This window comes from Phoxinus phoxinus (genome assembly GCF_949152265.1).
Source record: "Phoxinus phoxinus genome assembly, chromosome: 6".
Lineage (NCBI taxonomy): Eukaryota > Metazoa > Chordata > Actinopteri > Cypriniformes > Leuciscidae > Phoxinus > Phoxinus phoxinus.
This window is the reverse complement of record NC_136881.1, coordinates 30,813,671-30,840,472: the sequence shown is the minus strand read 5'-3', so window position 1 is coordinate 30,840,472 and position 26,802 is coordinate 30,813,671. Positions and strand designations below refer to the sequence as shown.

Below are 26,802 nucleotides of genomic sequence, written 5' to 3'. Positions count from 1 at the left end.
TCGAACATGAGAAAAAAAAAAAAAAAAAAAAGATACAATAATGTCCAAAACATTAAGAAAAGAAAAAAAGAAAAGAAAAAATATATAAAGCAGCAAACAAAGTATCATTACTTCCCTGTGTGAACATACTTCTATCTCATGTGCGAAAAGGAGTAGGATGAAGTAAAACTTATGTACTCCTACCCCTTTAATTCTTACTTAATTCTTTCTTTTTCTTTAGGCCTGTAGATGGCTACCGGACGCTGGACTCCGCCTACCGCACACACAGCCGGCCGCAGTTGGACCCGTATGCGGCCCAGCCCCAGGTAGGACGTATGGGCAGTGCTTTGGAGATCTCTGGCATGCAGCGCTTTATCGCAGAACCCTACGGCCTAGAGGATGATCAGAGGAGCCTGGGATATGATGATCCCGATTACGGCATGGGCCCGGCCATGCATTACAGCACAATGCCCCGTCTGGCACATCCACACCATCCACCACCTCCACGCCGTACAGGGTTAGTGTGTTCTATTAAACGTTAAGCAAATAGTTTAAATTTGGATAATTTATTAAGGTGGTCGAAAAAATCACTTCATATGTGCTACTGCTTGTTTTGCGTAGGTCATATGAGGGCACACTGGATGGTGATATGAGTGGAGCTGGTGATATGTATTATTGGGAAAGAGGAGCTCCTCTGGCTCAGGGAGAGAGAGGCAGCATGGCATCATTGGACAGCACTCTTCGTAAAGGCCCCGCCCCCACAGCATGGAGGCAACCTGAACTTCCTGAAGTCATCGCTATGCTCAACTACCGCCTGGACCCTGTCAAAAGCAATGCTGCTGCTTACTTGCAACATCTCACTTTTAAGAATGATAAGGTTAGTACACACTTGCACAGGATGCTAGTCACAATATGTTGGGTAGCCCCGCCTACATAGCAGTGATTTCATCACCTAGTGCTGGGTTTTGGCACGGATGGCGAAGTCACTCATGGTGCAGCACACAATTTCCATGCGCTTAGTCTTCTCTGCTTATCTTTGTAGGTGAAGTCAGATGTGCGACGAATGAAGGGGATCCCTGCCCTTGTGTCCATGCTGGATAACCCAAATAAAGATGTCCATTACGCAGCATGCGGAGCTCTCAAGAACATCTCATACGGACGAGATCCAGATAACAAGATAGCCATCAAGAACTGCGATGGAATTCCCGCACTGGTGCGGCTACTGAGGAAGACAAGAGATCAGGACCTTTGCGACACTATAACAGGTACACACTCCTTAGCGCTGGAAATCAAGGTTTTATAATATTACTGATTTATATTTCCAATAAATGTGGTTCTTTGGAGTTTTCTATTCATCAAAGAGTCCTGAAAAAAGTATCAGTTTATAATCCAAATCAGCATATTAGAATTCAGAAAGCAATTCAGAAAGATCACTGAAGACTAATAGTTGTTGAAAATTCAGCTATACCATCACAGCTTTAGCAAAACAGTTATTTTAAATTGGAATCATATATTTAACAATGTTTTTTTTTTTATCAAATAAATGCACATAAAGAGACTTCTTTCAACAACATAAAAAGTCATGTCATTTAGAAATTTCCTTTTCATGCCAACCTTAAACTTTTTGTGATTCAAACACAAGTGGTCATACAAGATGGATTGTCGTTTACATCTGGTAGTAACTGATGGCTCGTCCTCTGACAGGCACGCTGTGGAACCTGTCGTCTCATGACTCAGTAAAGATGGAGATCGTGGACCACGCGCTGCACGCCTTGTCCGATGAGGTGATGGTTCCGCACTCGGGCTGGGAGAGGGGGAACGAAGGTGGAGAGGAGAGCTGCAAACCCAGACACCTGGAGTGGGAGACTGCGCTCACCAACACCACCGGCTGCTTAAGGTACACGACGTTAATGCATGCTTAGTTTTCACAAAGCAACAAGGACCAAAATTTCATGTGCGAGTCGACTGTCTTCACATTGGTCAGAGTGCACCTGTTCATGTTCCGGGATAGAGGTCATATGTCAGGATGACAGCAGTTCCATGGGCTTATTGAGGCTTTTTTTGGAATTGTCGTTAATTTACTTTATCGTGTTGTGCTAGAATCAAAACTTCGCCTGTATTTTTGTTTTGGACCGCTCTGAAATATGTTTGTCTGACCTAATTTTAGTCAGGCATTTCACTTCATCTTTGCTCCAGGTTAACGCATGATTCATTTTGAGAGGCATTCGCAAAGCAAACACTGCCGCTTTTCATGCATTGCTCATTATACGTTGTGATACAGCCTGGTTCATTGGTCCGTTGGGTCGGATTGCTTTCTCGCCACAACTGAACCGCTTCAGAGTTCAAGTGGGCAGTGACCACCTTGTCCAGGTTATCTCGTACTTTTTTTTTTTTTTTTTTATGGTTGTGAATCCAAGCGTGATTGCTGTTCATATATATGCTTAAAAGAACCGTACTAATGGAGAAATCACTAAATTCTAAAACAAACGCTCCAAACGAGCCAGGTGTGAAAATGGCGTTAATCAGCCTGGGAATCAAACGCGTGACTTTAGTGATGCAGTTAAGCCACGGGAACACAGAGAGATGGGCGGAGGAAAGGATTAGGATGTGTTGGGAAGGGACAGTTTCATGATTCAGATTAATGAAAGACTTTATAGGGAGGAGGGGTGTGCCTCAGTACTGCTAAATAATTCCTGTCAAGAAAAGTTGTGTGTGTGTGAGGAAGCTGCATTTTGATGTGGAAGAAAGACAGGAAGTGCAAAGGAAATGCTCTTGAATTGTGTGTGAGAGCAAGAACCTCTGAGGCTGTGAAAGAACCAGGACAAAGTTTGGACAAAAGAGAGAAATGTGATCTTTGAATCCACTTATTTCCCTTGAGTGCCTCTCTTTGAAAGGGTCCCTCGCTTCTCCCACTCGCCTATTAGGCTTTTAGAAAGAGCTCCGTTCAGTCAGAGGAGTGGTTTTACACCGCGATTACATTTAAGTAGAGCTAACAGTGTCTTGCCTTTAACCCTCGCTTTCTCATTCGTTGCTCAACTTTCCTGATGCCATCTGTATACTCTTGGTTAATATGTTTTAGGTGATGACCTGAAGCTAAAAGTTTCTGTGCGTGCCAAACATGGCTAAACATTAAACAGACAGTGTCCTAATTAGTTGCATGTCGTTTCGCTCTCAGGAATGTGAGCTCGGAGCGGAGCGAGGCCAGGAGGAAGCTGAGGGAGTGCTCTGGACTGGTCGACTCTCTCATGTACATCGTCCAGTCACAGATCAACTGTAAAGATGTGGACAACAAGGTAACAGCTGAACTGAGACTATTTAAGTTTTGAGAATTGCACTTTCATGCGCACTGCCCTTTTATGACGGAAGCATGTTTCCAGGAAGAGCAAAGAGGGAAGAAAGCATTGCTGGTCGTTTTTATTATTACACGCTTGCAATTTTTAGCTGTTAGACAATTTAAACAGTAAATTTATTAAAGTTAACCTACATATTTATACAGGACTAGTTAAATGAGCCCACACAAACATGTATTTTAGTCTGGGACTAGCTTAAGCCTTGCCTGTGAAACCAGGGGTTAGTGGATCATTGAGTGGAATAAGAATCTGCAAATTATGAATCTTACTATATGGTTGGGTAGGATCCGCCTTTTCTTTGGTTTTCAACAGTTTTATAAAAGTATTTCTAGTTGTCATGCTTCAATCTCTAACAAATGATCTATTTTTTGATCATGTTTGTTATGTCTGTGCAGTTGATTGAGAACAGCGTGTGTCTGCTGAGGAATCTGTCCTATCAAGTGCATCGGGAGATACCAGGCTCTGAGCGCTATCAGGAGATGACTCCTGTCAATCATGGCCCCGCCTCTTCCCAAAAGGGCGGCTGCTTCAGCTCCCGAAAGGGCAAAGGTGCGCGTCTGATTCATTTAAAGAAAAACACAGGCACCAGCGTAGGCCGTAACCAATTAAAATAAGTTAACTCGCTATCTTTGCATTGCAGTACACCATCTCTGTGTCGTGTAAACAAAGCCAAGAGGCCGTGCCTATTCCTAGTGTTTTAGATCGTAGTACACACTTAAGTCTGTTTGATATGTGTCGGATCATATAGATGTTTGTTTGCACACAAAGGAGATGAAGCATGCATGAATTGTGTGGTGGGTTTGTTGCTAAATAATTGTATGGTGGCTGGGGCACTACTGCAATTTTTTTATGCCAAAACTTTCCTCATTTTCTTCTGTATCTGTCTCCTCTGCTCTCATTCCGTACATCCTTTTATCCTGTAACAGACGAGTGGTTTTCCAAAGGTAAGCTTTTCTCTCTTTTTACTTTTTTCTTTTCTTTATTTTTTTAAGGCTTTGCTTTGCTATTATGGGAATCACTTGCATTTCACCTCATTTTAACCCATTATTAACCTTGTTATAAGTCAAAGTTCAGAAATTGGATCTGAAATGGGAAATGTTTTAAGAGAAAATAATTTATTTCTCATCCTGTTTCACATTCGTTTTATGAGCTGCACCACTTTAGTAAAGTAAGAAGGCCTATTAAGGGGACCAGTCACACAAACAAGGTTTTTATTGATCGGAAGGAAATGGATGTGTCATGACATTGGACACCATCACTCTGTTTTAAAGCCTAGTGAGATACACTACTGCCTTCTAAGTTATCATCCAAACCATTCACGGAACAGTTTTCACCACAAATATACAAAATAGCTGGCTATTCTAGAAAACTGGGAAAGGAGGGATGAAGGACCCCCCCCCCCCCCCCAGCCCCTCCCCTTGTGTGACTGGCCCTTTAAAATGCTTGCTGCATTTTAAAACATTTCATTAGTAACCACCAGAGGATGCCAGAGCTCAGCATTTCTAATAAGTCCACTCCTTACACACCTTCACCTTTAATGTTTAATCTTGTAGACATTTGAAAAGCCAATTGTCTGGTAAACTTGCACTTTGTCACTTTGGCATATACTACTGTGAAAACTGAGCCGTCTGCATCAAGACCTTAGTCATTTAATCATTACACAACTTGGGGTTTTCCCTCAGGGAATAAATGTAACCTTTGTCAGAACTGTCTCTAATAAACTCTTTGTCTAAAAAAAATCCCCTTTTTAAATCTTTGAAGACGACTTTTTCTTCAGACTTTTGCTTCTAAATTGTCATGAATTACATCACTGTGATTAAATGACAGATAAGATTTGTCACTTTATCTCTATTTCGCTTGTTGCTCATGCCGTCTGCTTTGTTCAGGAAAAAAAGAGGATGATGGAACTTCAGATATGATTGACATTCCAAAGAGAAGCTCACCAGCCAAAGGTACAACGACAGTGGAGTCTTGTTGTCTCTGAATAGTTTGTAGTTAGAACTGATAAGAATGTAAATGTGTACCTTGAAATGCATTTAGTCGCTTTGGATAAAAGCATAATCTGCCAAATGCATAAATGTAAATCTAGTTAGATAATAGATGTATAATGTAATAATTGTGGTGTTTTGTAGGTTATGAATTACTGTTCCAGCCAGAGGTGGTGCGCGTGTACACTTCTCTTCTGAAAGAGAGTAAGAACCCATCGGTTCTGGAAGCCGCCGCGGGAGCCGTGCAGAACCTGTGTGCAGGCCGTTGGACTGTGAGTACACACAATAATGCTGACATTTCAGAACTTGCATTCTGCAACGGTATAGAACATACTGCAACTTTCAGGGCTTAAAATTAACTTTTTCCTTCCAAAAAGCCGTTATGAAACAAAGCTTTATATTAGAGCTGTCAAGTGATTACATTTTTATCGAATGAATCGCCACATGTAATTAATCTAATCACACATTCATTTATATTTTGGGGGTAATTTCTCAGCCAAATTTGAAGTCATTATAGTGTTAAATGAGAAAAGCATCAAATAGACATTACAAAAAGTAGGTTTAGAAAAATTAAATATATTTGGAATCAACATAGAATGTATTACACTCACTTTTAGGCTTCAATGACCATGTGGATATGGAATTTTCATTTTTATGTGAACTATACCTAATTTGGAATATGGAATTTGTATTAAATAAAATAAAATTATATTCTTAAGAAACTAAAACTGCCAGTAGGTGGCAGTAAATGTCAAAATGAGTAAGTAATGAGTCATTAATTCATTTGATTCATTCAAACAGCTGATTCATTCAGGAATGAAGTAAATGCTCTCTTTATAAATGGGCCATTGAATCATTGGTTCACCCGATTAATTTGCTCAAAATGCGGATTCGTTTAGAAATTAAACAGCGCTGTGTGTTGCTCGGAGACGCACACCAGTTCTGCTCTGGCTTTTTAGGTAATATTTTACTTGGCAAAATTGAGTAAAAGAATATTGTTTCTAGAATATAACACAATGTTATCTTCTTATTTATTGAACTTGTATAAAATCAATATCACATTTGCATTTTCACATTTATTCGGGAGAAAAACAGCATGTGTGATATTGCGTTCATTACTCATCATTTGCCCTGATATCTTGAATTTTAGGGGAATTCTAACTGCATTCTCTAGGCTCCATCACACAGTGAGATGTTGCCCTGCTTCATGTTCGTTACTAATCAACTTTTTGAAATCTAACCTTAATATTAATCAGAAGAATCAACAATTATTTTTTCCATAATATAGCAGCCCTAGTCAATCACCATTTATTCCTTAATATTTGTTTGATTGGCTCCATGAAGAGCGGAAATCTGTTTCATAATTTGATCTCTGCCCTTATTTTCGTCAGTATGGTCGATACATTAGAGCAACGATGAGACAGGAACATGGCCTGCCGATGATGACGGAGCTGTTGTCTCATGGGAACGACCGTGTGGTCAGAGCCATGTCCGGAGCACTGAGGAATCTGGCCATTGACGCTCGCAACCGTGAGCTGCTAGGTGTGTGAGCCAATAATACCCGTTTGTTTGTGCTAGCCTTTATATTTGTCCATTCAGTGTTATTACCGTCAAATTATCCATATTTGTACAGTCTCAATAAATGAATCCCAGTGAATTTGACACAATCTCTCTTCCTCTCTCTGTGTAGGGAAGCATTCAGTGCCTAACTTGGTGGCCAATCTGCCAGGCAGTGGTCAGAGTCAGCCTGTGCGCGGGCTCTCGGAGGAGACGGTGGTGTCTGTTCTCAGCACGATGACGGAAGTGATCGGCTCCAGCGTGGATGCGGCCAAATCCCTGCGCAGCTCCCAGGGTATCGAGAGACTGGTGCTCATCAACAAAGACAAGTATGTGTGTGTGTATCCGTATTTGTGTGTGTGTGTCCGTATTTGTGTTAATTGGCTGGTCACATTGGAGGAACCTGTAAGAGGAACTTTTTAAACAACAAATGCTTTTTTAAGAGCTGTAGTTATGTTGTTTAACAATCTGTATTTTCCCCATATAGCAACCGTTCAGATCGAGAGGTACGTGGCGCTGGGCAGGTCCTGCAGATCGTGTGGGGCTTCAAAGAGCTCCGCCGCACGCTGGAGAAGGACGGCTGGAAGAAAACAGACTTCATGGTCACCCTCAACCCTCCTAACAACAACACCCGTAGCAACGGGGGATACGAGGACAGCACCCTGCCGCTAATAGACAGGGGTAAGAACACATGTTCCTGCTGAATGGCTTTTGATGCGTTTATCAGTCGAATGGACATGCAGGATACAACTTTGTCTCTGATCTGACTGTGTTTGGGTCTCTTTGTTAGGGGGCAAACAGGACAGAGACATGATTCCACTTAATGACATGGGACCAGGTAAAATGCACATACTTTATTCTCATAATTTATGCATATAAATGGTCAAGGTCTAAAATGAGCTTTTGGCCACATTTGCCAGTTGAGTTTTCGTGATGTATCTGCTTTAATTTGCACTTCAAAATTAAATGCATTATTATATTAAAACATGGTGAGTGTGTGTGTATATATATATATATATATATGCATGTATATGAAATGTATGCATGCATTTGCAGTGGAAAATTTAGAATTTACTACAATATCTATGCAATCGCAATGCTGTGATTCACTGTGTGAGAGATCAGTTACAAATGATCAATTTTGTCTGTGGCCCCAGACGCTTATTCTACGATAGACCAGAGAGGACGGAGAAACACTTTAGACGACACTCTGGATCGCTCTGACAGAGACGCACCTCAGGTAACGCAAGCCTTCAAAGGGAAACGTCCACTCTTGTGCAGTTACACACAACAAACAACTTGTGTTCTCATTAACTTCCTTGCACACCAGACATCATAAAACCCACACACTACTCAAGCTGAAACTTGTTAACCTACTGTAATTTCACTAATAGTACTCGGAGGGGTTCTCACCTCAACTAACTCTCTCACACTCCCCTCTCCCTCCTTTTATCACTCACCTCTTCTTCGATGCCTTTCTCTTATCCTGGTTCAATCTCTTTCTCTTTGACTCTCAGGGAGGAATGTATGGGGAGAGACGGGGCTCTTTGCCTCTGTTGGACTCTTATGATGGTTAGGCTACTCCCCTCCCCCCACTCAGTGCATGAGCACGCATGGTATGTGTGTCCACCTTCTGCATGGGCTTCGTGTACATTTAAGTGTATGTGCGCCGTTCAGTGTATTTGTGGTTCTCTAACCCTCATTAACAGTATTTTGTTATTCTGTACTTCAGTGGAAATAGGTTTACTAATTTCCAGTGTTGGGGAAGCTTTTTTTTTTTTTTTTACTAGCTTTCCAACTGCAAGCTACTCCAAATTTACAGTACCACAGTTGAATTAGTCAAGCTACTGGTACTGAAAGTATTCAAGCTGCTGAGAAACCTTTCATTTTTACAACGATTTAATTTTTTACATTTAGAGCTAGATTTATCAGGTGCAAAAACAAGGATCTCAAATAGGATGACATTTAAATTTAAACACATTTACAATAACACTCAAACACAAGTCAATATTGCACTGCAAGAAGACAGTGTGAAATGGATATAAATGATATTTTAATTCATTTATGCATTCTTATATCCATATGTACACGCATATTAAATTATACTTATTTATCTGGTGCATTAAACGAGGATCTCAAATAGATCAAATTTCCAGTCAGCTAGAGTCCAAAACAAATGACTAAGGCAAATATTTCATATACTGCACTGATTTACATTAATAAAAAAGCAATTCAGAAAACCGCTCAGCCAGTGTCATGTTTCATTAGTAGCGTCGTTACTATCAGTTAGTTACTCCCCAACACTGATCTCTTCCCCTCATGTGTCCACTTTGATCACATGACTGATGTTTCAGTGGTTTTATCTGTCACAAAATGGGCGATGTGATTTGTGTAACATGCACAAATTCTCATCGCAGCTCTTTGATGACGCATTACTGAATCATTTCCCCTTGTTATTAGTGAACTCGATGATAGAGCACCACGCCTGACCTTCACGTCTCGTCTGTTTCTCTCCACAGAAAAACTGATAGTGTGCATCACCCGCCGTGAGTTTCCTCCTCCTGCCTACTGTCCCTGCTGAGCCTCTGATCTCATCACTTACGGGACCATTGCCACTAATTGCAAAGACCCTTCTGTAGTTTTCCACATTCTCTAGTTGTCACTCCTCCTCTTGAGATCAATGTGAATGAGAACAGCCACTACTTAAAATGGACACTAAAGTACACAATGAATTCCTCTCTTGATTTTGGTCCATACCACTTTTTTTTTTCTTTTTTTTTTTTTTCAAATAATGGAAACACTAAAATGTCTATTTAGTCACATGCCCAGCTTATCAAACTTTATAAACAATTTCTTTTTTTATTGCTAATGCATCTATTGGAACACTAGTATAGTATGGCAATGGTATTTTGATTATTTTGCTTCATCCTGCTTTTGTGGTTCACATTGATAAAAAGGTAATGCCAAATTCCATCAGTCATATGTGGCCTGCAGAAAATAATGTATATAAAATATCTCTAAGTTGTATGCCTCGACACGACATCAGGCTTTTTTTTTTTTTTTGGTCAGTTTTCTAAAAGCATTAGATGACCACCAGTTACCCTTAAGTTATCCATCTGTGTTTTTTGTGTGGATGGTCTCGTTGAGTGTTCAGTCTCTAGGAAGAGGTTGTTGTGAAAGTGTTGAGGCATTACAAAAGAGGCAGAGGGATTTTTGATTTGGGAGAATTTTTTTTTTTTTTTTTTTTTTTTTTAAACCAGTAGCATTCAAGAACGATCTCTAGTGGTAGATGAGGACAGTTGTGCTGACTTTGGTTTGGTCTTTGAAATCGTCACTGACAACAATTAGTTTCTGTGTGGAAACTAAAGAGTTCCTCAACTCAATTAAAAAGCAACAGAAGAACTCTCGGAGACGCATTGTAGTCCTGGTCTTAGATTGGTGCTCCCACTTTTCATTATGTTGTGAATCTCCCCTGCTGGTGGACCCAGTTTGTGGTTTTTCACTTTTGTCTGAATATAAATGAATGTGTAAATGACTGCATCTCACAAATCCACTCTGCATACTTGGAGTGCCTCGCTTGCTTATGTCGTCGTGTGTTTGTGATAAGCGGTGAACAGGGACGTTCGGCCACCCGTCTGCCTCTTGGTTTTCAGTGCCTGTCTGTGTAGAGAGGAAACGAGTGTACATTTGAGGATGTATATCCATTGTTTTTTCTCTCTCTCTGCAATCCATAAATGCAGTGCTCGTTACTTAGACTGCATATTCAAATGCTCAGTAAGTCTGTTGTAGATATTTACTGAATAGAAACTGAATAGCACTAGGGGTCAGTGGATTTTTGTTTAGTTTTTTTAAAGATTTTTTTTTTTCCCCAATGCCTTTTTAATCTCCTGTTTGCCAATTGTAATAAAAAAATTTCAAGACACTACAGTCAGTAAAGGAAAGGTTGGAGTCCGAAGACCAGAAGTCTGAGTCCTGATAGAGGAGGCTGTTCACAAGAATGAGGAATTAATCGATTGTTCAGTGTTGAGGGAGGCAGATAAATGAGCTTTTTAATCACAAAAATTGCATCTCTTTCAGGCAGGATTTAGCAAGAGCTCAAATTTTGATTCTAGCTTGATGAGAAAATAAGATAAAATAAAAGCACATTTAACTATATATACCAGAGAATATTTGTTAATTTTAATTATTTTTTTCCTCCTTTGGTTTTTGTCCTATTGCTCTTTTCTTTTCTGTATTTTATGATTGGGGCTGATTTTGTTTTTCTGGGGGTGTTGTGGGTGAATGCATATGCAATCATTTTTATTTTTAAAATAAATGCATTTACAGTTTATATCTTTTAATTAAAGACGAAAGGAAAACATTCTTTGTGTCATGTTCTGTCAGTTAACATGCCATTTCTCTGCAACACTAACATGTGGATCTTGATGATGATAATTCCTATATTTCAACACTACCTTTGGTCTTAAACATTGCACCTTTCTTTCGTGGATTGAACATGTAACTTAGCAATACTGTTTTTTTTAATAAAAGAATGATTTTTTTTCAAGGTTCTGACAGTGAATTTGTGTGATTCACAGCATTTTTGTACTTTAACATATTTAATACATTCATTTAAAATTATTCACTTGAGAATGTAGTGTATGAGATTAATTTGATAAATCCAGTTTAGCACCTTATAGAGTTGCTGCTTACTGGGAAATATGGTTGAGACAGGATATTATGGAATTGATTCAACTTTTTTCTTCTTTTTGAGAAGTATTTGCTGGGAAGTCAAATTACAAATTAGTGGAGACAGAAAACTTCATTTTAAATTGGATGGGGGAAAAAAATCATAAACTGCTAGTTACTAGGCTAAACCAGTGGTTCTTGTCCTTTTTTTGACTCAAGGCCCTCCTTTGTCAACAACAAAATTTGAACCCCTGACACTTCTATTTTCTGTAAAATAAATTTCAGGATTACAGAATTTTTAAGAGCGAAATGTTTTTTTAAGGTTCCCACCCTTTTTAACCGATGAATTTACATAAGCTACCAGTCGTTCATGATTTATTAGATTTTATATATTAGTATTTTTTTATATATATAACCTTTTTTTTTTTTTACTAACACTCACCTGGAAAAATATTTTAGAGCTTGGCATAACTATATATATATAGCCTACACATAAGAAAGCCCATGGAGTCTTAAGATTTTAATTTGTGACTTCCAAGTCTAGAAATCAAACACAAAATATAATTAAAGCTGCAAGCAGCGATTGCGGGCCCAAGCCGGTGGCACCGCCACCCTGGTGCCTTTAGTTGCACTAAAGGCACCGGGTGGCGGTGCTACCGGCTTGGGCCCTCCATCGCTGCTTGCAGCTTTAATTATATATATATATATATATATATATATATATATATATATATATGCTTGTAAACATCACAGTGGAGCGGTGCTTACTGTGAACGGTACGAACTGTACAACTGACTATTTAAACAGAGCAGTGTAATTTTTTTATGTTAGGTTGACTATTTTATTATTAAATTTTATTAAGGCTATAATGAACATGCTGCGATGTCAAGATTGGAATGCTGTGTGTGTGTGTGTGTGTGTGTGTGTGGCTCGATCGAATGGAGACATAAAAACATACTCCGTCATTTTGTTCACACAGGACATCATTCAAAGTGTTTCTCTATATTTGTGTACACTCGCAATAAAGCACAACATTGTGCTTTTGTTAAACTATAAACTCTTGTCAAACTGTAACCTACAACTGTCACCCAACCAAAATATCACACACACACACACACACACACACAGAATGGCAGAGAGACAGAGAGAGACACAATCCACATTCAAACCACAATATCTGACTTTCTGTTGGTCGGAGCTAATGACTGTAAATTAGAAAGTTGTTCGGCTTGATAAGATCAATATACACGCTGAGTTTTGTAACTGTAGGTAAAACTATAACTAAGTTATAACACACTTTATGCATCCTTTTTTAATCATAAATTTGTTTCCTCGCCACGGCCAAACCTTGTATAGAAATTGATGGAGCTCCAGTTATTCAAGTGGCTTCAACAAAATGTCTCGGTGTCCTGATTGACGAAGGTTTAACTTGGTCCAAACATGTTGATCTAGTCTCTACAAGATCATCTAAAATGTTAAATATTCTAAGAATTGTTTTACCTTCAATTCACTCACTCATCTGCTCATTTAACGCTTTACTACAGCTTTTTATTTCCCTTTATGAATTATTGCAATATTGTCTGGGGTGCTACTTTTCCCACTTATCTCGCAAAAAAAACCTAAAATTCAGAAGAAGTTCTTGCGTATGATTTCCTACTCTTCTAAATATGCTCCTTCTGCACCACTATTTCTCAGATTCAAGATTTTATCAATTGAGAAAGTCAATGTTTATTTATCATGCATATTTACTCATAAGTTTATTTCTAAGAGAAAAGATTTTACACCAACATTTCAACACTTTTTTACTTTTATTTTAGATCAAACAAGGCATAGAGAAATAAATTGTTTCTCTAGAACTTCAGCTTTAGGGGTCCTCAATTATGGAGTAAATTAAGTTTGTCCCTAAGATCCATGTCTTCTTTGCTTGTCTTTAAAAAACAGTTGAAAGACCTTTTGATTTTACAATTACAGTTTTTTTTTTTATATAGTTCCCTGTATACCCAGTATACTTCATATGCTGCTCTTTACTTTTGATCCTCCTTTACCATTACCCTTCAACATTTGTAACTTTAAGTTACTTCCATTAGGATAATCATGCTTCTGAAAATATGTTTTTCCCCTCTTTTTATTATTCAACTTATTGGTCTGCGTTGCCTTTTTTGTTGTTGTTTATTCATGTAAGTGGAGTGGAACTCTGTATAAACCCAACTGGGTTTCGTTCCCCTCCTTGTACTGTATCCATGTGATATTCGTGCAGAACAAATAAATACAAAAATAAGTGTTTATATTCGGACTATTTTAGATCACAGTATCTGCGTGACTCGTCATTGACGTAAACGGAGAGAAGTAGCTCCAGCTACAATGTTCTTCCGCAACATGACTGCAGCTTTTAAAGAGCCGCTGAATTGAAAGCGCCAAATACTTTTTACAGTGTAAACATTACACTTTCTCAAGAGATTCCCTGCATAATTTACGTTATTATGTGCCTACATTTACCGGCACTGTTTATATTATTTCCGTGCCTTCAAAGGATTTTTCAAAACAAATGTAATAAAATAACAATATTGTGTAGTGTGGTCAAATTGTATGCAACAGTTTCTGCACAGGATCTAATGGGGTAAGTTGTTAAAATGTCCTCACCCCTCAAGGCAGTCCGTTCCCTTCAGAGATACATCATATATTTCATTCATATATTTATCGAATTTCCCTCAGCACTCGGTAGTAAAATAAATCTCACTTAACGACATGTTTTCACACAAAAAGGAAACAACGATGCCTTGCTAACACGACAGTTTACCGTGAGATTTTGGTAAACAAATATGGTTTTAATTATGATTAAAATATTAAACCGTGATACGAATAGTAGATGATTGTATAGTAGTTTTTCGCCAGACCGGTACCATTTCATACTTGTAACTTAAGTAACGTTAAGTTATAACCAACCCTCAAAGTAACGTTAGGCTACTAGAGTGAGCTTGATGACCCCTCTTTAGCGAGCCCTAGTGGGGGTTGGGAAGCACTGCAGTGACACACAAAAACATCAGCGAGTCACGCACCAAGGAGAGAACAGATGCGGAATAATTATTATGAATGTGTATTGTGTATAAACTTCTATACACAATTAAGTAGTTAATGATTCAACAATAAAATCTTAGTTAAATGACTTAACATACTCGTTTAAGATGATCTCACATTGCGCTGGCCGCTGGCGTAGGTTCACAATTCAGTGAGTGGATCTTTTTGGTGAATCGATTCAAAATATTCGAGTCACTGAAATCAAAATCTCACATCTGAAGCTACTGAGTAACGTTAGTAGAGCTAGAGAGTCGGTTGACACGAGATTGTTATGCAGCGGATCACGTGGCCTACATATCACCTGTGTTTGCGTATGTAAAATTATTTGTTTATTTTGGATTATAATATCGGTATATTAGCAAGTATTGGTGAAGCACGCGCACTTAGCGCATGAAAACGCGGCGGAAATACTAGTTAGCGATATCAGGATCAGTTTAATTTTTTTGACCTTCGAGATCGAGAGTATGGCTGAACTGATACATGTATTTGCAATTTAATACAATGTTTTGAATTTAGTATAAAATTGCCCGATCAGTCCTCAGACTTTCAAACACCTCTTTGCCTTCTCTCTATGTTTATAGGCCTATCAAAGCATTGTAAAAGTCTATACTTGTCCAAATGTTGGTTATTTTAGTCTACAGCTGTTGGATCTGAATTGTTAACACAAAGTAAGTAAATGTATGTCTCGCTAAATTGAAGAAAGTGGATTTTTTTTCTGGATCACATCATCACAAACAGCCTTACCTTTTGTTTTTGAGTTTCTAAATGTATTTTAGACTGAAGTTGATGCCAGCATGTGGAAGTATCAGCATCCTGACTTTGCATTATTCCTACTCGGTGAACTTCAGAAGCAGCAGCAGGGAAGCATCTTCTGTGACACTCTTCTACAGACAGATGGTAAGAGCAGAGATCACAAACGGGGTCTGTGTCACTGGGAAAAGCTGTCAACTTTATTACTTGCATATATTGTAAACAAATCATATGAAGAAGACCTGACGCTATGATTTCCACAGTCAGTAATTGTTGACAGAGACCTTAGAAATTAATATCTACTGTCATAAATGAATCCTAATGAATCTTGACCTACTCATTTTTTACACAAAAGCAGTTTAATCAGCACACCATTGACTTTGATTCAAACGCAACAATGATAATATTAGCTCCAATAATATTTAACTTGATTTGATTTGTGTTTTTCTTTTTTGGCATTTGATTTGCTTGCTGGGCCATTTTTTTTTTTTTTTTGTAATCTTCAAATTTTAAAATGTAAGATGTTATTGTTAGTTATAGACTTCTGTTATATTGTGGTCATTGAAAAAAATAATTGTACTAAGCTTTTAGATTTATACATTTAGCAGACACTTTTATCCAAAGCGACTTATTGAGGAATACAACAAGCGATTCGTCTTAGAGGCAATGAATTCGATAAGCTGGTACAAGCTAACAAATTGTGAGATGACTGTCTAGATTTTTTTTCAGCAGGATGCAGTTAAGGGCTCAGTGAAGAGATGATTTTTCAGCTCGTTTTTTGAAAATTGAGCTGTCCGGATAGGATTGGGAAGATTATTCAACAAGCAAGAAACAGTGGAACGAAAACAATGCTTTTTCTATTATCTAAAAATACTTTTCAATTCTTCAGGTGTCTGTGTTCCTGCTCACAGCTGTGTGTTAGCTGCTCTAAGCCCCATCTTCTCAAGGATCCTTTCCACTTCCCCTGCTCCACATGCGGGGCAGAACAGGCTTCTGAGCCTTGAGGCTGTAGGATCTCATGCCTTGCTGAAGCTAGTTGGGTTTCTGTACTCGGGGGAAATGGAGATCGAGAGTCGGAGCGAACATGACGAAGTAATGGCTGCTGCCCACAGACTTGGACTTAGAAACCTTTTTGAAAAAAAGAGAGTGTGGGTAGACAGAGGAGTTGTGGATGTTGGGAGTTGTTGGAAAGAGACTGGTGTACGGACAGAAGACAGCGTGAAGAGGAAGGAAAGTGAAATCATGTCTGAACCTTTGAAGATACAGAGCAGTACTGCTTCAGTGACTTCAGTGCAACCTTGTGGCTTGCTGGTGCCTGATTTGCCACCATCGCAGTTTTTGGAAGAAGTTAGTCCAACTAGAGGTTTAAATTTGATCAGTAATGCCACTGTTCCTTCCCTCGCTGAAATGACAGAGGCATCGATATCAGACCATCATAAATCAAAGGCTAAAAAAAGGTGGAAAATGGCAAAGAGAGAAAGCCAATTAAAAAAATTAACTCATCAACAAAACCAGATAAAGCTTCTTAATGTTGAGGGGACCAAATCAAATCAAATTGGAGTGGTGGAAAAAAGTAGGAATGTTTCAGGCAAAGACTTCCAAAAGCTTTTAGAGGCAGATAACGGACAAAAAAACACTACTACTGAACAGAAAGAGGCCAAACTGGACCAGCTTAAAGTAAAGATAAAACTGAGCAGAAGGAGTGGAGCTTGCTGGGAGAGTAACCTCCTCGTCTCCGTCCAGGGTGAGAGCGAGAAGAAGCCAGAAGAAGCGAAAGAGTGTGGACCTCGAACTCAGGTAAGGATTTATATTCAAAATATGTGTGCTATATTTGTTGCTACACACACACACACACACACACACACACACACACACACACACACACACACACACACAGACACACACAATTGTTAAAACAGTTGTGGAGAAACCAGGATTTTAAAAAAATCATAATTCTTTGATAAATAGAAAGTTCTAAAGATCAGCATTTGAAATATAAATCTTTACTCTCACTTTTGATCAATTTAAATCCATCCTTGCTGAAAAAAAATATAAATTTCATCATACAAACTAATATACTGTATATATTTTTGAAAGAAAGAAAGAAAATTGATCAAAAGTGACATTAGGGACTCTTACATTACTATTCACCACGACAATACAATTGCCACAAAAATATTAAGCACCACACCTGTTTTAAATTTTGATCATAATAATAAGAAATGTTCATTGAGCACCACATTTGCATATTAGAATTATTTCTGAAGGATCATGTGACAATGAAGATTGGAGTATTATTGCTGAAATTTCAGGGATTTTTTAAAAATATATTAAAATAGACAACAATTATTTTAAATTGTATAAAAAAATTATATTTCACAATATTTTTACTCTTATTTTTGCTAAGTAAAAATGCAGCCTTAGTGAGCCCAACTATGCTTTATTTGTTTATCATGTTATATATTACAGTATATGTATAAAATTATAGAGACCCACTTCTCTACTGCACTTCCATTTTTAACTGTTCCTTTCATAATCTTATTTTTACTTTATATCTGACTAAAGAGCTGCCCATCTAGTGTGATTCCTGGTCAAAGTCTTGGAACTCTCACCCCACGGACGGACCTGCCTATTTCACCCTCCAATTCCTCCACGCATGCCTCTTCAGATAAAGGTCTTCATACTCCACATCACATTTCTGTCTCTTCCCCTTTGGATATACCAACATTATCTTCCAGCCCTCCCCAAGCAGACGAATCGGATGAACATATTGCAATGCTCTTGGAGGATATGTTCATGATGGGTTTAAACATCCTTCCGTTGGTGCCATTAGACAGAAATCTTAATGAGCAAGATCAGATAGGTCCTCTTCAGGAACAAAAAGGTGGGCAAAAGGGCGCTGAGGCCTCTACTCAAGGTCCTTGTCTTTTTGTGCAAAGTTGTGAGCCAGAGATGAGGGAATCTGATGTTAGCAAGACAGCAACACCAGTTGGGTCTTCGGGACAAAGAGATGAAGGTAAAGTCTTTGGTTCATGTTATTTTAGACTACGCATGTGTGCATTTTTGTTTACTAATTGTTTACTTTACTAATTGTTTTTTCAGACCACTCAGGCTTTCACAATCAGTCAAGATCCAATACAGTCGTGCTCCTGACTCAGTCACCTGAACAGGACCACTTGAACCAAGTTCAGAATCTGGCAACTGCGTCAAGAAACTCTACCCCCTCACTTATAGAAGGCTTGAGTTTATTCCCAAAAGCCACAGCTGTGCCAAACTCTGTTGCAACAGGGGAAATGCCTAGCCTTGTTATGACCAGCACACCTGATGATAGGCCTGATTTCAAACTACTACAATGCCTTTCCCCTCTTGAATCAGAAAAAGGAGACAGTGATGTTCCATCAAAACAAGAACCATCAAAACCATCACACAGGCAAGACTCTGAAACGCAAAACTTTCCCTTGTGGCTTTCTGAATCACCACTGATATTGGACTTCCCTCTAAGCTCAATGATTGATATTTCCTGCCCACGTCCGCAGCATGACCTCAACGCCTGCCAAAATCGATCATGCCCTGACCTCGCAGAATGTCAAGAATTAAAGACTTCCTTTTCACACAATAATTTAGTCAGTGGGAGTAGCTCAAACATCATTCAGCCTGGTGTGAGCGATGCTAGTGAGCGTCCTAAACAGAGAAAGACGAGAAAACGGCGGATTGCAACTCAAAAGTCAAAAGTGAAAGGGGACACAGAGTGCCAAAACCTAGAAAATGGGGATCAGGTTCAGCCGAGGATATCCAAACGTGATAAGCCCCACCGTGGAGACATTAAGCCGTCAAATTCTGACACATATGGAATCAGTACCCGAATGACCAGTGCAAGCACAAGAGTAGCTGCAGCTGTGAAGAGAAGACGAGAAATTTCTTCACCTCTCAGTAAGAAAATGCCTCTGTTAGATGCCACCTGTAAACAACATCTCACTGGTGTTGTAAAACGTGGTCGTGGCAGACCACCTAAATCCAAACAAACTCCTGTAGGTCACTTGTGTAACAATGCAAAGAAAATGCCCACTTCAGGCCAAGAGGATTGTGAAGTGGAAAAAACTAAGACAGACAATAAGATCGCACAGGGTAGTAAGCAAGAACCAAATACACAGCAGGAGAAAGACTCAACAGAAATGGAAGAACCAGATGTTAACTGCAATTTTGCACAAGCAACGCCGAATTCTCACTTAAAATATGCTGGTCAGGCGAAGGGACCAAGTATCCTTGATCAAATTTTCCACCAGGCTCTTTCAAGTGTTGCAAGTCCCGCATGTAATAGCTCTCTGAATTTTGATCAGCAGCTAACATCAAACCTGCGAGACTCGTCTTTTAGCCTTCAGAAATTCCAAGGAGGGAAAAGTGATGACGTTAATAGTAAAGTGATGAATAGCAGTGAACAGATCAAAAAGGGCATTTGTGGGGAGAAAAAAGCAGAGATGTCTATGCTGATAAACGAAAAGAAAGACGTGGAGGTATCTGACAGTCATGCAAGGTCACCGTTGTCATGTGGAGACATGCCAGATAATGTGAAATATTCAGGTAAAGACGGAGATATTTCCATGGAGGAGAACTCGAGTAGAACAGCCACTGTTTTACAGAACAGTGATTTCCAAAATGAGATGGGAAAAGACATTCAGGACCATACAACTGAGATTTCTGTCCTGTTAACATCTGAGGAGGACATAATGAAGGACGTCATGACACCTGATGAGGATGTTGATGATGCTGATCATGATTTTTCACCCACAAAGACGGACTGTGTTGTTACTACCAATGATCTGACAGTGATGGAGGGAATAGAAATGAATTTCTGTTTGAATCCTGATATTACACAAGCAGAACATGTCAAAAATGTCTTGGAAACTACAGTTTCTAATGAGCGTTCATTTGAGACGACATCAGATAGTGAAAAGAAAGCTCAGGCACCACATGGTGTTGACACTCAGGATATTGACTGGGTGACCGATTGTTTGGAGAACAATGAAAAAGAGGATTTAGGTTGGAACAAAGACGATCAGATGATCGAAGAAACTGAAGTTCTGAGAGTACATACATTTGTAGAGGAACATGAGGGACGTTGGGAAACCAGCAATGGGTCAGATGATGATATTGATGTGGAGGGGGTCCAATACAGTGCTGAGATGTTCGATGGTCAGACCCTTTTGGAGGAAGAGGAATTGAGTCAAGGACACATCGCAAGTGCTAAGACTGCAGATGATCCATCAAAAGCAGGTAAAATTGTGAAATTTACATTGTTTAATAATAATAATAATCAATATTCCTGATCTTGCTGTTTTATCCTCATAGCTTTTCCTCAAGAAATAAGCACAAATGCTCCTTCTGTCCAAACTGAAGGTTCAAACTTTCACAGCCCCAATGTGAGCAGTGAAGATGTCTCAATGGGGCTGTCCGTTGGTGTCGATTCCGAATCAAAAGATGACTGCCACTCCGATGAAGAAGATATTGAAGTAGATGTTTTAGGGGAGTCTGTAGAAGAGTTTCCATTAGGGCTTTTGGCAGCTGGACAGATTGTCACTCTGCCTATTGAGGGTCTTCTGGACCAAGAGGATGAGTTGGAGACCACTGAAGAGGAGGAGGTAGATGTCACTGGAGAAGAGACAGAATGAAATTTTATGTTTATGTTAAGCATACATCTTTCGCATTTTGAAGTCAATAGCAGATGTTTGAAAGTTCGCAAAACCTAAAGTTTAACATTTCTCTCTTTTTTGTCAGTTTGATGTTACTAAAGTGAATTGGCAACTTAATTTATTTTTGACTGTCTCATACATGTATAAAGTTACATATAAAATTATGTAAATTAAAATAAATGTCTATATTATATAAGTTCATATCACACTTTTTGATGTGTGCTTAATTTTTGTATGTTACCATAATTATTTGGTATAATTATTTTGGTCTGACTTTGTGTTACTTACCCTCTGTTGTTATCTGACATTTTTGAGAAGAAATAAGAAAGCGTAAAGTATAACACAGAATAAAATATAACAATACAGGTGAAACTCGAAAAATTTGAATATCGTGCAAAAGTTAATTTATTTCAGTAATTCAACTTAAAAGTTGAAACTAATATATTATATAGACTCATTTGTATGTAATGAGTCTATAGTTTCACTTTTTAAGTTGAATTACTGAAATAAATGAACTTTTGCACAATATTCTAATTTTTCGAGTTTCACTCGGTAGAGTTTTCCTCAAGGTAAAGGAACCTCAAAATATCAGGTAATTTGAAAAAACTGTGACAGTATATATATATATATATATGTATATATATATATATATATATATATATATATATATTAGGGCTGTCAAAAGATTAATCACATCCAACATAAAAGTTTGTGTTTACATAATATATGTGTGTGTACTGTGTATACTTATTTATATATATATATATATATATATAAAAACACACACACAATCATGTATATATTTAAGAAAAATCGGTTATATTTATATATAATATAAATTATATACAGTATATAAATGCAAATACTTCTTAAATATATACATGAATGTGTGTGTATTTATACATAATAATTATACACAGTACACACACATATATTATGCAAACACAAACTTTTATTTTGGATGTGGTTAATCGTGATTAATCTTTTGACAGCCCTAATATATATATATATATATATATATATATATATATATATATATATATATATTTAGTTGTGCTGCTGCTTAGCTATAAAACATTTTATCAGTTAGAAATTGTTTATTGTGAGTGATTTCTATAAAATAAATGTTTAATATCTGTGTAATCACAACTGTCTGGAAGTCAAAGGAAAACAAAAAAACAAAGCAATAAAAACAATGTAGTATTTTTCATTGCACAAAAATACTACAAGCAGAACATAAATTCATTTACAACATCAGCAACGTAGCAAATGTAACAGTGGCTTTGAATGGAAAACTTTATTGTCAGCGGAAGTGCCAATTACAACGCTGGGTGGAAAGGATCCACGTGGGTACTTCCTCCGGTCCGGTCAAGTAGACACACACTGAAGGTTAAGCAAGCTGTCTGGGCTCTTTGTTGAACGGGACCCACGCGCTGTTTGTTGGGTTTTGAGCGAGGGTGAACCGAAAGGTTATTTGCCGAGATGGACCCCATGAAAGCGCAGCAGCTCGCCGCGGAGCTGGAGGTCGAAATGATGGCTGACATGTATAACCGGTATGAAGCTCTCATGCTTTAATGTGTAACGGCATGCTTTCTGTCAGATTACGGACGGTTTCGATATTTGACATCAGGAAAAAATATTGACTTGTGTAGTTGTAACGTTTGACTACGTAACTATTGAATAACGTTATTATTTTGTAGATGTTGTTGTACAATTAGCCTAATGGCTTTAGGCATGCTGTGCGTTTGATCATTTCATTATTAGATATTTAGACACCAGGCCTTGTTTAAGAACGCATACTTGAATCGTTTAAAGCACGATCAATCTTGATGCGATAACCCATAATGTAACATGCCGTCGTCAGAATTCTTGTCGTTTTTGCAGTCACAGTTTTACATTAAGCAGGTTTCTAACATCTTTCTACGTTTTTTTTTTCTTATGTTTGCATAATCTCATATATAAGTGAAGTTACAATACCAGCAGTATGTACTTTGTTCACATTACATTTACAAATAATTATATTTACCCTATACAGTGCACACAACTTGAATGATCTTTTCTGGCCGCAGTTAGAGATCAATATATTTTAGCAGTTAGATCAATAATGCATGCCATTTATTCCTGTTATGTAATGTATGTAGTAGGACTGCAACTAACGGCTATTTTGATAATCGTTTATTCTGTCAATTATTTATTGATATGCACACATACTGTACACTGCCCGGCCAAAAAAAGTCGCTGTTTGGATTTAAATAGGGAAATGCTTAAGAGTCAATGATTGAATTATTATTGCAGTGATGATAGTATTTCTAGCATATTATATGTTTGGCAACAGTTCTTCTAACCCTAAATGATGGAGTGTGTAGCTTTTCATTTCTGAAACAACCATGTAGGAAAACACATCATGGCCATATTCCAGTATGACAATGTCAAGATTCATCAGGCTCAAATTGTGAAAGAATGGTTGGGACGGAGCTTGAAAGATAATTTTCACACATTAATTGGCACCTCTGAGTCCAGTCCTTCAATTCATTGAAAGTCTTTGGGTTGTGCTGGAGGAGACTTTATAGAGTGCGCGCAGGACTCTTGCATTGTACAAGATATTGACCAAAAATATATGCGCCTCTTGATGGAAATAACATCACAACATTTATTTCCATCAAGAGGCGCATCAATTTTTGGTCAAGATCATCACAGGGGTGTCGCACGCTGAATAAACCGCTTTTGTGAGGAAATAGCTTATCATTTAATGAATCGACAGCCTGTTCGCTAATCTTCAACATGTTTTACTCTGAACAATACTTTTGTTGGGAACTATATGTAGATTTTACCTTGAAAAAAAAAGTAAATTTTTAAGAAAAGGCAGAGTAGATATGTCGCGATGGGTTGGACTCCTTTACGGCATTACCATCAGCAAATGTGTAGTATTTAATAATAGGCCTTGTGTAATATTGAGTGACATTGTATATTGTTTAAAGAAAATAAACAATATTATGTTTTCTTTCTTTTGCTTTCAGGTTTTACCAATTATAATTAAATAGTCTTAAATGACCATGACTTAAATCACTATGATGTTGAAATATTAATGAAAAAGAGAAAAATGTAATTATAAATATTGCATTATGTTGTAGTTTAATGAAAATGTGTTCTCTCGATGGCTTCCAGGTGTCAACAAATGAATTTATTTGTAATGATTTATGTCTACAGTGTATGCTTTTTAATGAATGAAGGTAAACAAAATATAAAGATTTTAATAAATAAATGGCTTCCAGATTTCAAACAAATGTACAATGTAGAATCAATGTGTTTTTTTAAAGAAAAAAATATAAACAAACCCCTTCCATTTTCAGTTTCCTTTAAACAGACTCCTTGTGAGGAACTAAAGGGACATGGTGATGGGGAAAATATATATATATTTGTTTGCGTTCTCTCGCGAAATGGTTCGTCTAATGAAGTTTATATACAGTGGATAATCCAGATTTTTTTAAATCAAGGTATCCTAATCTTACTAAAGTTTTAAACAACACAAACTGACGATTTGATCCAGATCAAAACCAGGATTGGATTGTGTGATATAATCCAATTTCAAAAACCAAAATTCTTCTTTTGAGCAACCCATTTTCAATATTTGACCAATACAATCAGATCATTTTTGAACAACTGGGCCATGGTCTGTCATCTCATCTCTCCTGTCTTTTTTCCTCATGCAGAATGACCAGTGCGTGTCACAAGAAGTGTGTTCCGCCTCATTACAAGGAAGCAGAACTTTCAAAGGGGGAAGCTGTGTGTCTGGACCGCTGTGTTGCCAAGTACTTGGACTTGCATGAGAGACTCGGCCGTAAACTCACTGAGCTTTCCGTTCAGGATGAAGAGGTGATGAGGAAGGCCGCTGCGGGCACTGGATAAGACCCGACATGGACTTCAAGGGTTGGGCTGAAGGCCTTGGATGGGGTTTGTGGGCACTTTGGACATCCATTACGGGGAAATCAGGCAGCGTGGACATCACTATAAATATTATAACGTGAACAATATTGAGACAAATATTGATTCAATGTTAGATATGCCAAAAGATTCAGACTTTTGGAAGGAGTTGGGATACAGCTTGCCCCAGGAGTTGTTAGTTTGTTAGCATGAAACCTTATGTGGTTGGGGAGATTTTTTTGAGTGTTGTGAAATTGTGTCCTTGTGAAATTGTAGGTGACTTTTTTTTTATGTTGACGCTGGTCATTGTAATTTCTTACATTCTGAGTCATTTTACAAAATGTACCTTTATTGCATAACAAAATTAAAATGTTTACCAATCTGTTTAGCTTCTGACCAGTTATTTAAAATTAGCAAAAGAAAAATATACTATGTATGTATATATTTTATATACATATATATATATATATATATTACACATTTGCCGCCTTGGTAATAAATATGAACTAAGATGACTGTAAAAAAGAAATCTGCAATGTTAATCCTTTTGATATTTGATTAAAAAAAATTTTTTTGTTTTTTTTTAAAAGCTAACATTGTATTGAAGTAAAATATTTGAAAGTGGGGGGGAAATCACATTATGAAATAAATGTTTTTCTCCAAAACGCATTGGGAATAATTATTTGCCCCCTTTTATTAAATACTTTTTGCAACCTCCTTTTCCAAGATAACAGCTCTGAATCTTCTCCTAGAATGCCTGATGAGTTTGGAGAACACCTGATGTGATCAGAGACCATTCCTCCATACAGAATCTCCCCAGATCCATGTTGGTGCTTCTCTTCAGTTCAGCCCACTCATTTTCTATAGGGTGGTATGGCCATTGCAGATGCTTGGTTTTGTGCTCAGTGACCCATTTTTGTTTTGATTTTGATGTTTGTTTTTGGATCACTGTCCTGTTGGAGGATCAAAACATGGCCTGTCGAATCCATGATGCCATGTATCCAAACAAGATATCCAGGACTTCTGGCAGAAAATTAGGCCCACAGCATTAAAGATACAGAAGAATATTTAATTTTACACTTGGGGTACTTTTTTATTCATGTGTGCACCAAACCCAAGTTTTTGCTGCCAAAAAAGCAAACAAATTTGTTTCATCTGACCATAGAACCCGTCCCGACCATAGAAGTTCCAGTAATGTCAGTTACTTTTCAAACGTTCTATGGACAGATGAAACAAAAACAAAAAAAGTTTTTTTGAAGAGATGTCACTGAATCAATCTTCTTTCACTAATAGTCTAACAAATCTTCAGTATTCAATGGGACATTTCCTGTTCATTTTTGGAGCTTAGCAGACATGGGCTGCATCCGAAAACACATACTTCCACTGTATACAGTCATGTGAATACACTTTTGAATTCTGTGGTTTTACATATCAGGACATAATAAAAAATCATCTGGTCTTTAGCAGGTCTTAAATGTAAGTAAATACAACCTCAGAAGAAAAACAACACATGACATATTACCCTCCTGTGTAATTTATTTAACAAAGATAAAGCCCCAAATGGGAAAGCCATGTGTGATAGTCTAATACACCCTATGATGCAATAGCTTGTAGAACACCAGCAATAACTTGAAGTAATAATTTTCTGAATGAATTTATCAGTCTCTCACGTCATTCTAGAGGAATTTTGGCCCGCTATTCTTTAAAACATTACTTCAGTTCACAGTTTGCGGGCATTTGTTTATGCACAGCTCTCAGTTGGAGGATCAAAACATGGCCTAAGGTACCGGCACAAAATTTCAGTCGGGTACAGGTCTGGACTTTGAC

The 26,802-nt window shown here is 37.9% G+C and overlaps 3 protein-coding genes across 15 annotated transcripts in view; all 3 read left to right on the top strand.

Moving 5' to 3' along the window:
• The window catches only part of ctnnd1 (catenin (cadherin-associated protein), delta 1), a 30,809-nt gene extending 19,387 nt beyond the window's left edge, over positions 1-11,422 (top strand). For 5 of the 13 annotated variants that reach the window (XM_079616592.1, XM_079616591.1, XM_079616580.1 and 2 more), the window contains 15 exons: positions 221-496; positions 601-856; positions 1,022-1,244; positions 1,684-1,876; positions 3,155-3,272; positions 3,725-3,878; positions 4,256-4,273; positions 5,216-5,281; positions 5,462-5,589; positions 6,709-6,859; positions 7,008-7,203; positions 7,362-7,555; positions 7,665-7,712; positions 8,032-8,114; positions 8,392-8,490. In XM_079616592.1, the coding sequence (XP_079472718.1) occupies positions 221-496; positions 601-856; positions 1,022-1,244; positions 1,684-1,876; positions 3,155-3,272; positions 3,725-3,878; positions 4,256-4,273; positions 5,216-5,281; positions 5,462-5,589; positions 6,709-6,859; positions 7,008-7,203; positions 7,362-7,555; positions 7,665-7,712; positions 8,032-8,114; positions 8,392-8,451 (2,164 nt within the window). In that variant the 3' untranslated portion in view covers positions 8,452-8,490. Of the gene's footprint in view, positions 1-220; positions 497-600; positions 857-1,021; positions 1,245-1,683; positions 1,877-3,154; positions 3,273-3,724; positions 3,879-4,255; positions 4,274-5,215; positions 5,282-5,461; positions 5,590-6,708; positions 6,860-7,007; positions 7,204-7,361; positions 7,556-7,664; positions 7,713-8,031; positions 8,115-8,391; positions 8,491-9,393 lie in introns of those variants that run through there. The other 8 variants (XM_079616584.1, XM_079616583.1, XM_079616589.1 and 5 more) reach the window with 3 other exon arrangements.
• A 3,480-nt stretch (positions 11,423-14,902) lies between these two features.
• On the top strand, positions 14,903-21,261 carry LOC307000758 (uncharacterized protein). Its single transcript, XM_079616579.1, has 6 exons — positions 14,903-14,928; positions 15,394-15,514; positions 16,257-17,164; positions 17,933-18,383; positions 18,470-20,638; positions 20,714-21,261. Exons 2-6 carry the CDS (start codon positions 15,412-15,414, stop codon positions 21,031-21,033), a joined length of 3,951 nt encoding a protein of 1,316 aa, XP_079472705.1. The 5' UTR covers positions 14,903-14,928; positions 15,394-15,411; the 3' UTR covers positions 21,034-21,261.
• Positions 21,262-22,323: 1,062 nt separating this feature from the next.
• timm10 (translocase of inner mitochondrial membrane 10 homolog (yeast)) lies at positions 22,324-25,643 on the top strand. The gene is made up of 2 exons (XM_079616643.1): positions 22,324-22,607; positions 24,765-25,643. The coding sequence occupies exons 1-2, from the start codon at positions 22,537-22,539 to the stop codon at positions 24,958-24,960; spliced, it is 267 nt and encodes an 88-aa protein (XP_079472769.1). The 5' UTR covers positions 22,324-22,536; the 3' UTR covers positions 24,961-25,643.
• Positions 25,644-26,802: the final 1,159 nt, after the last annotated feature.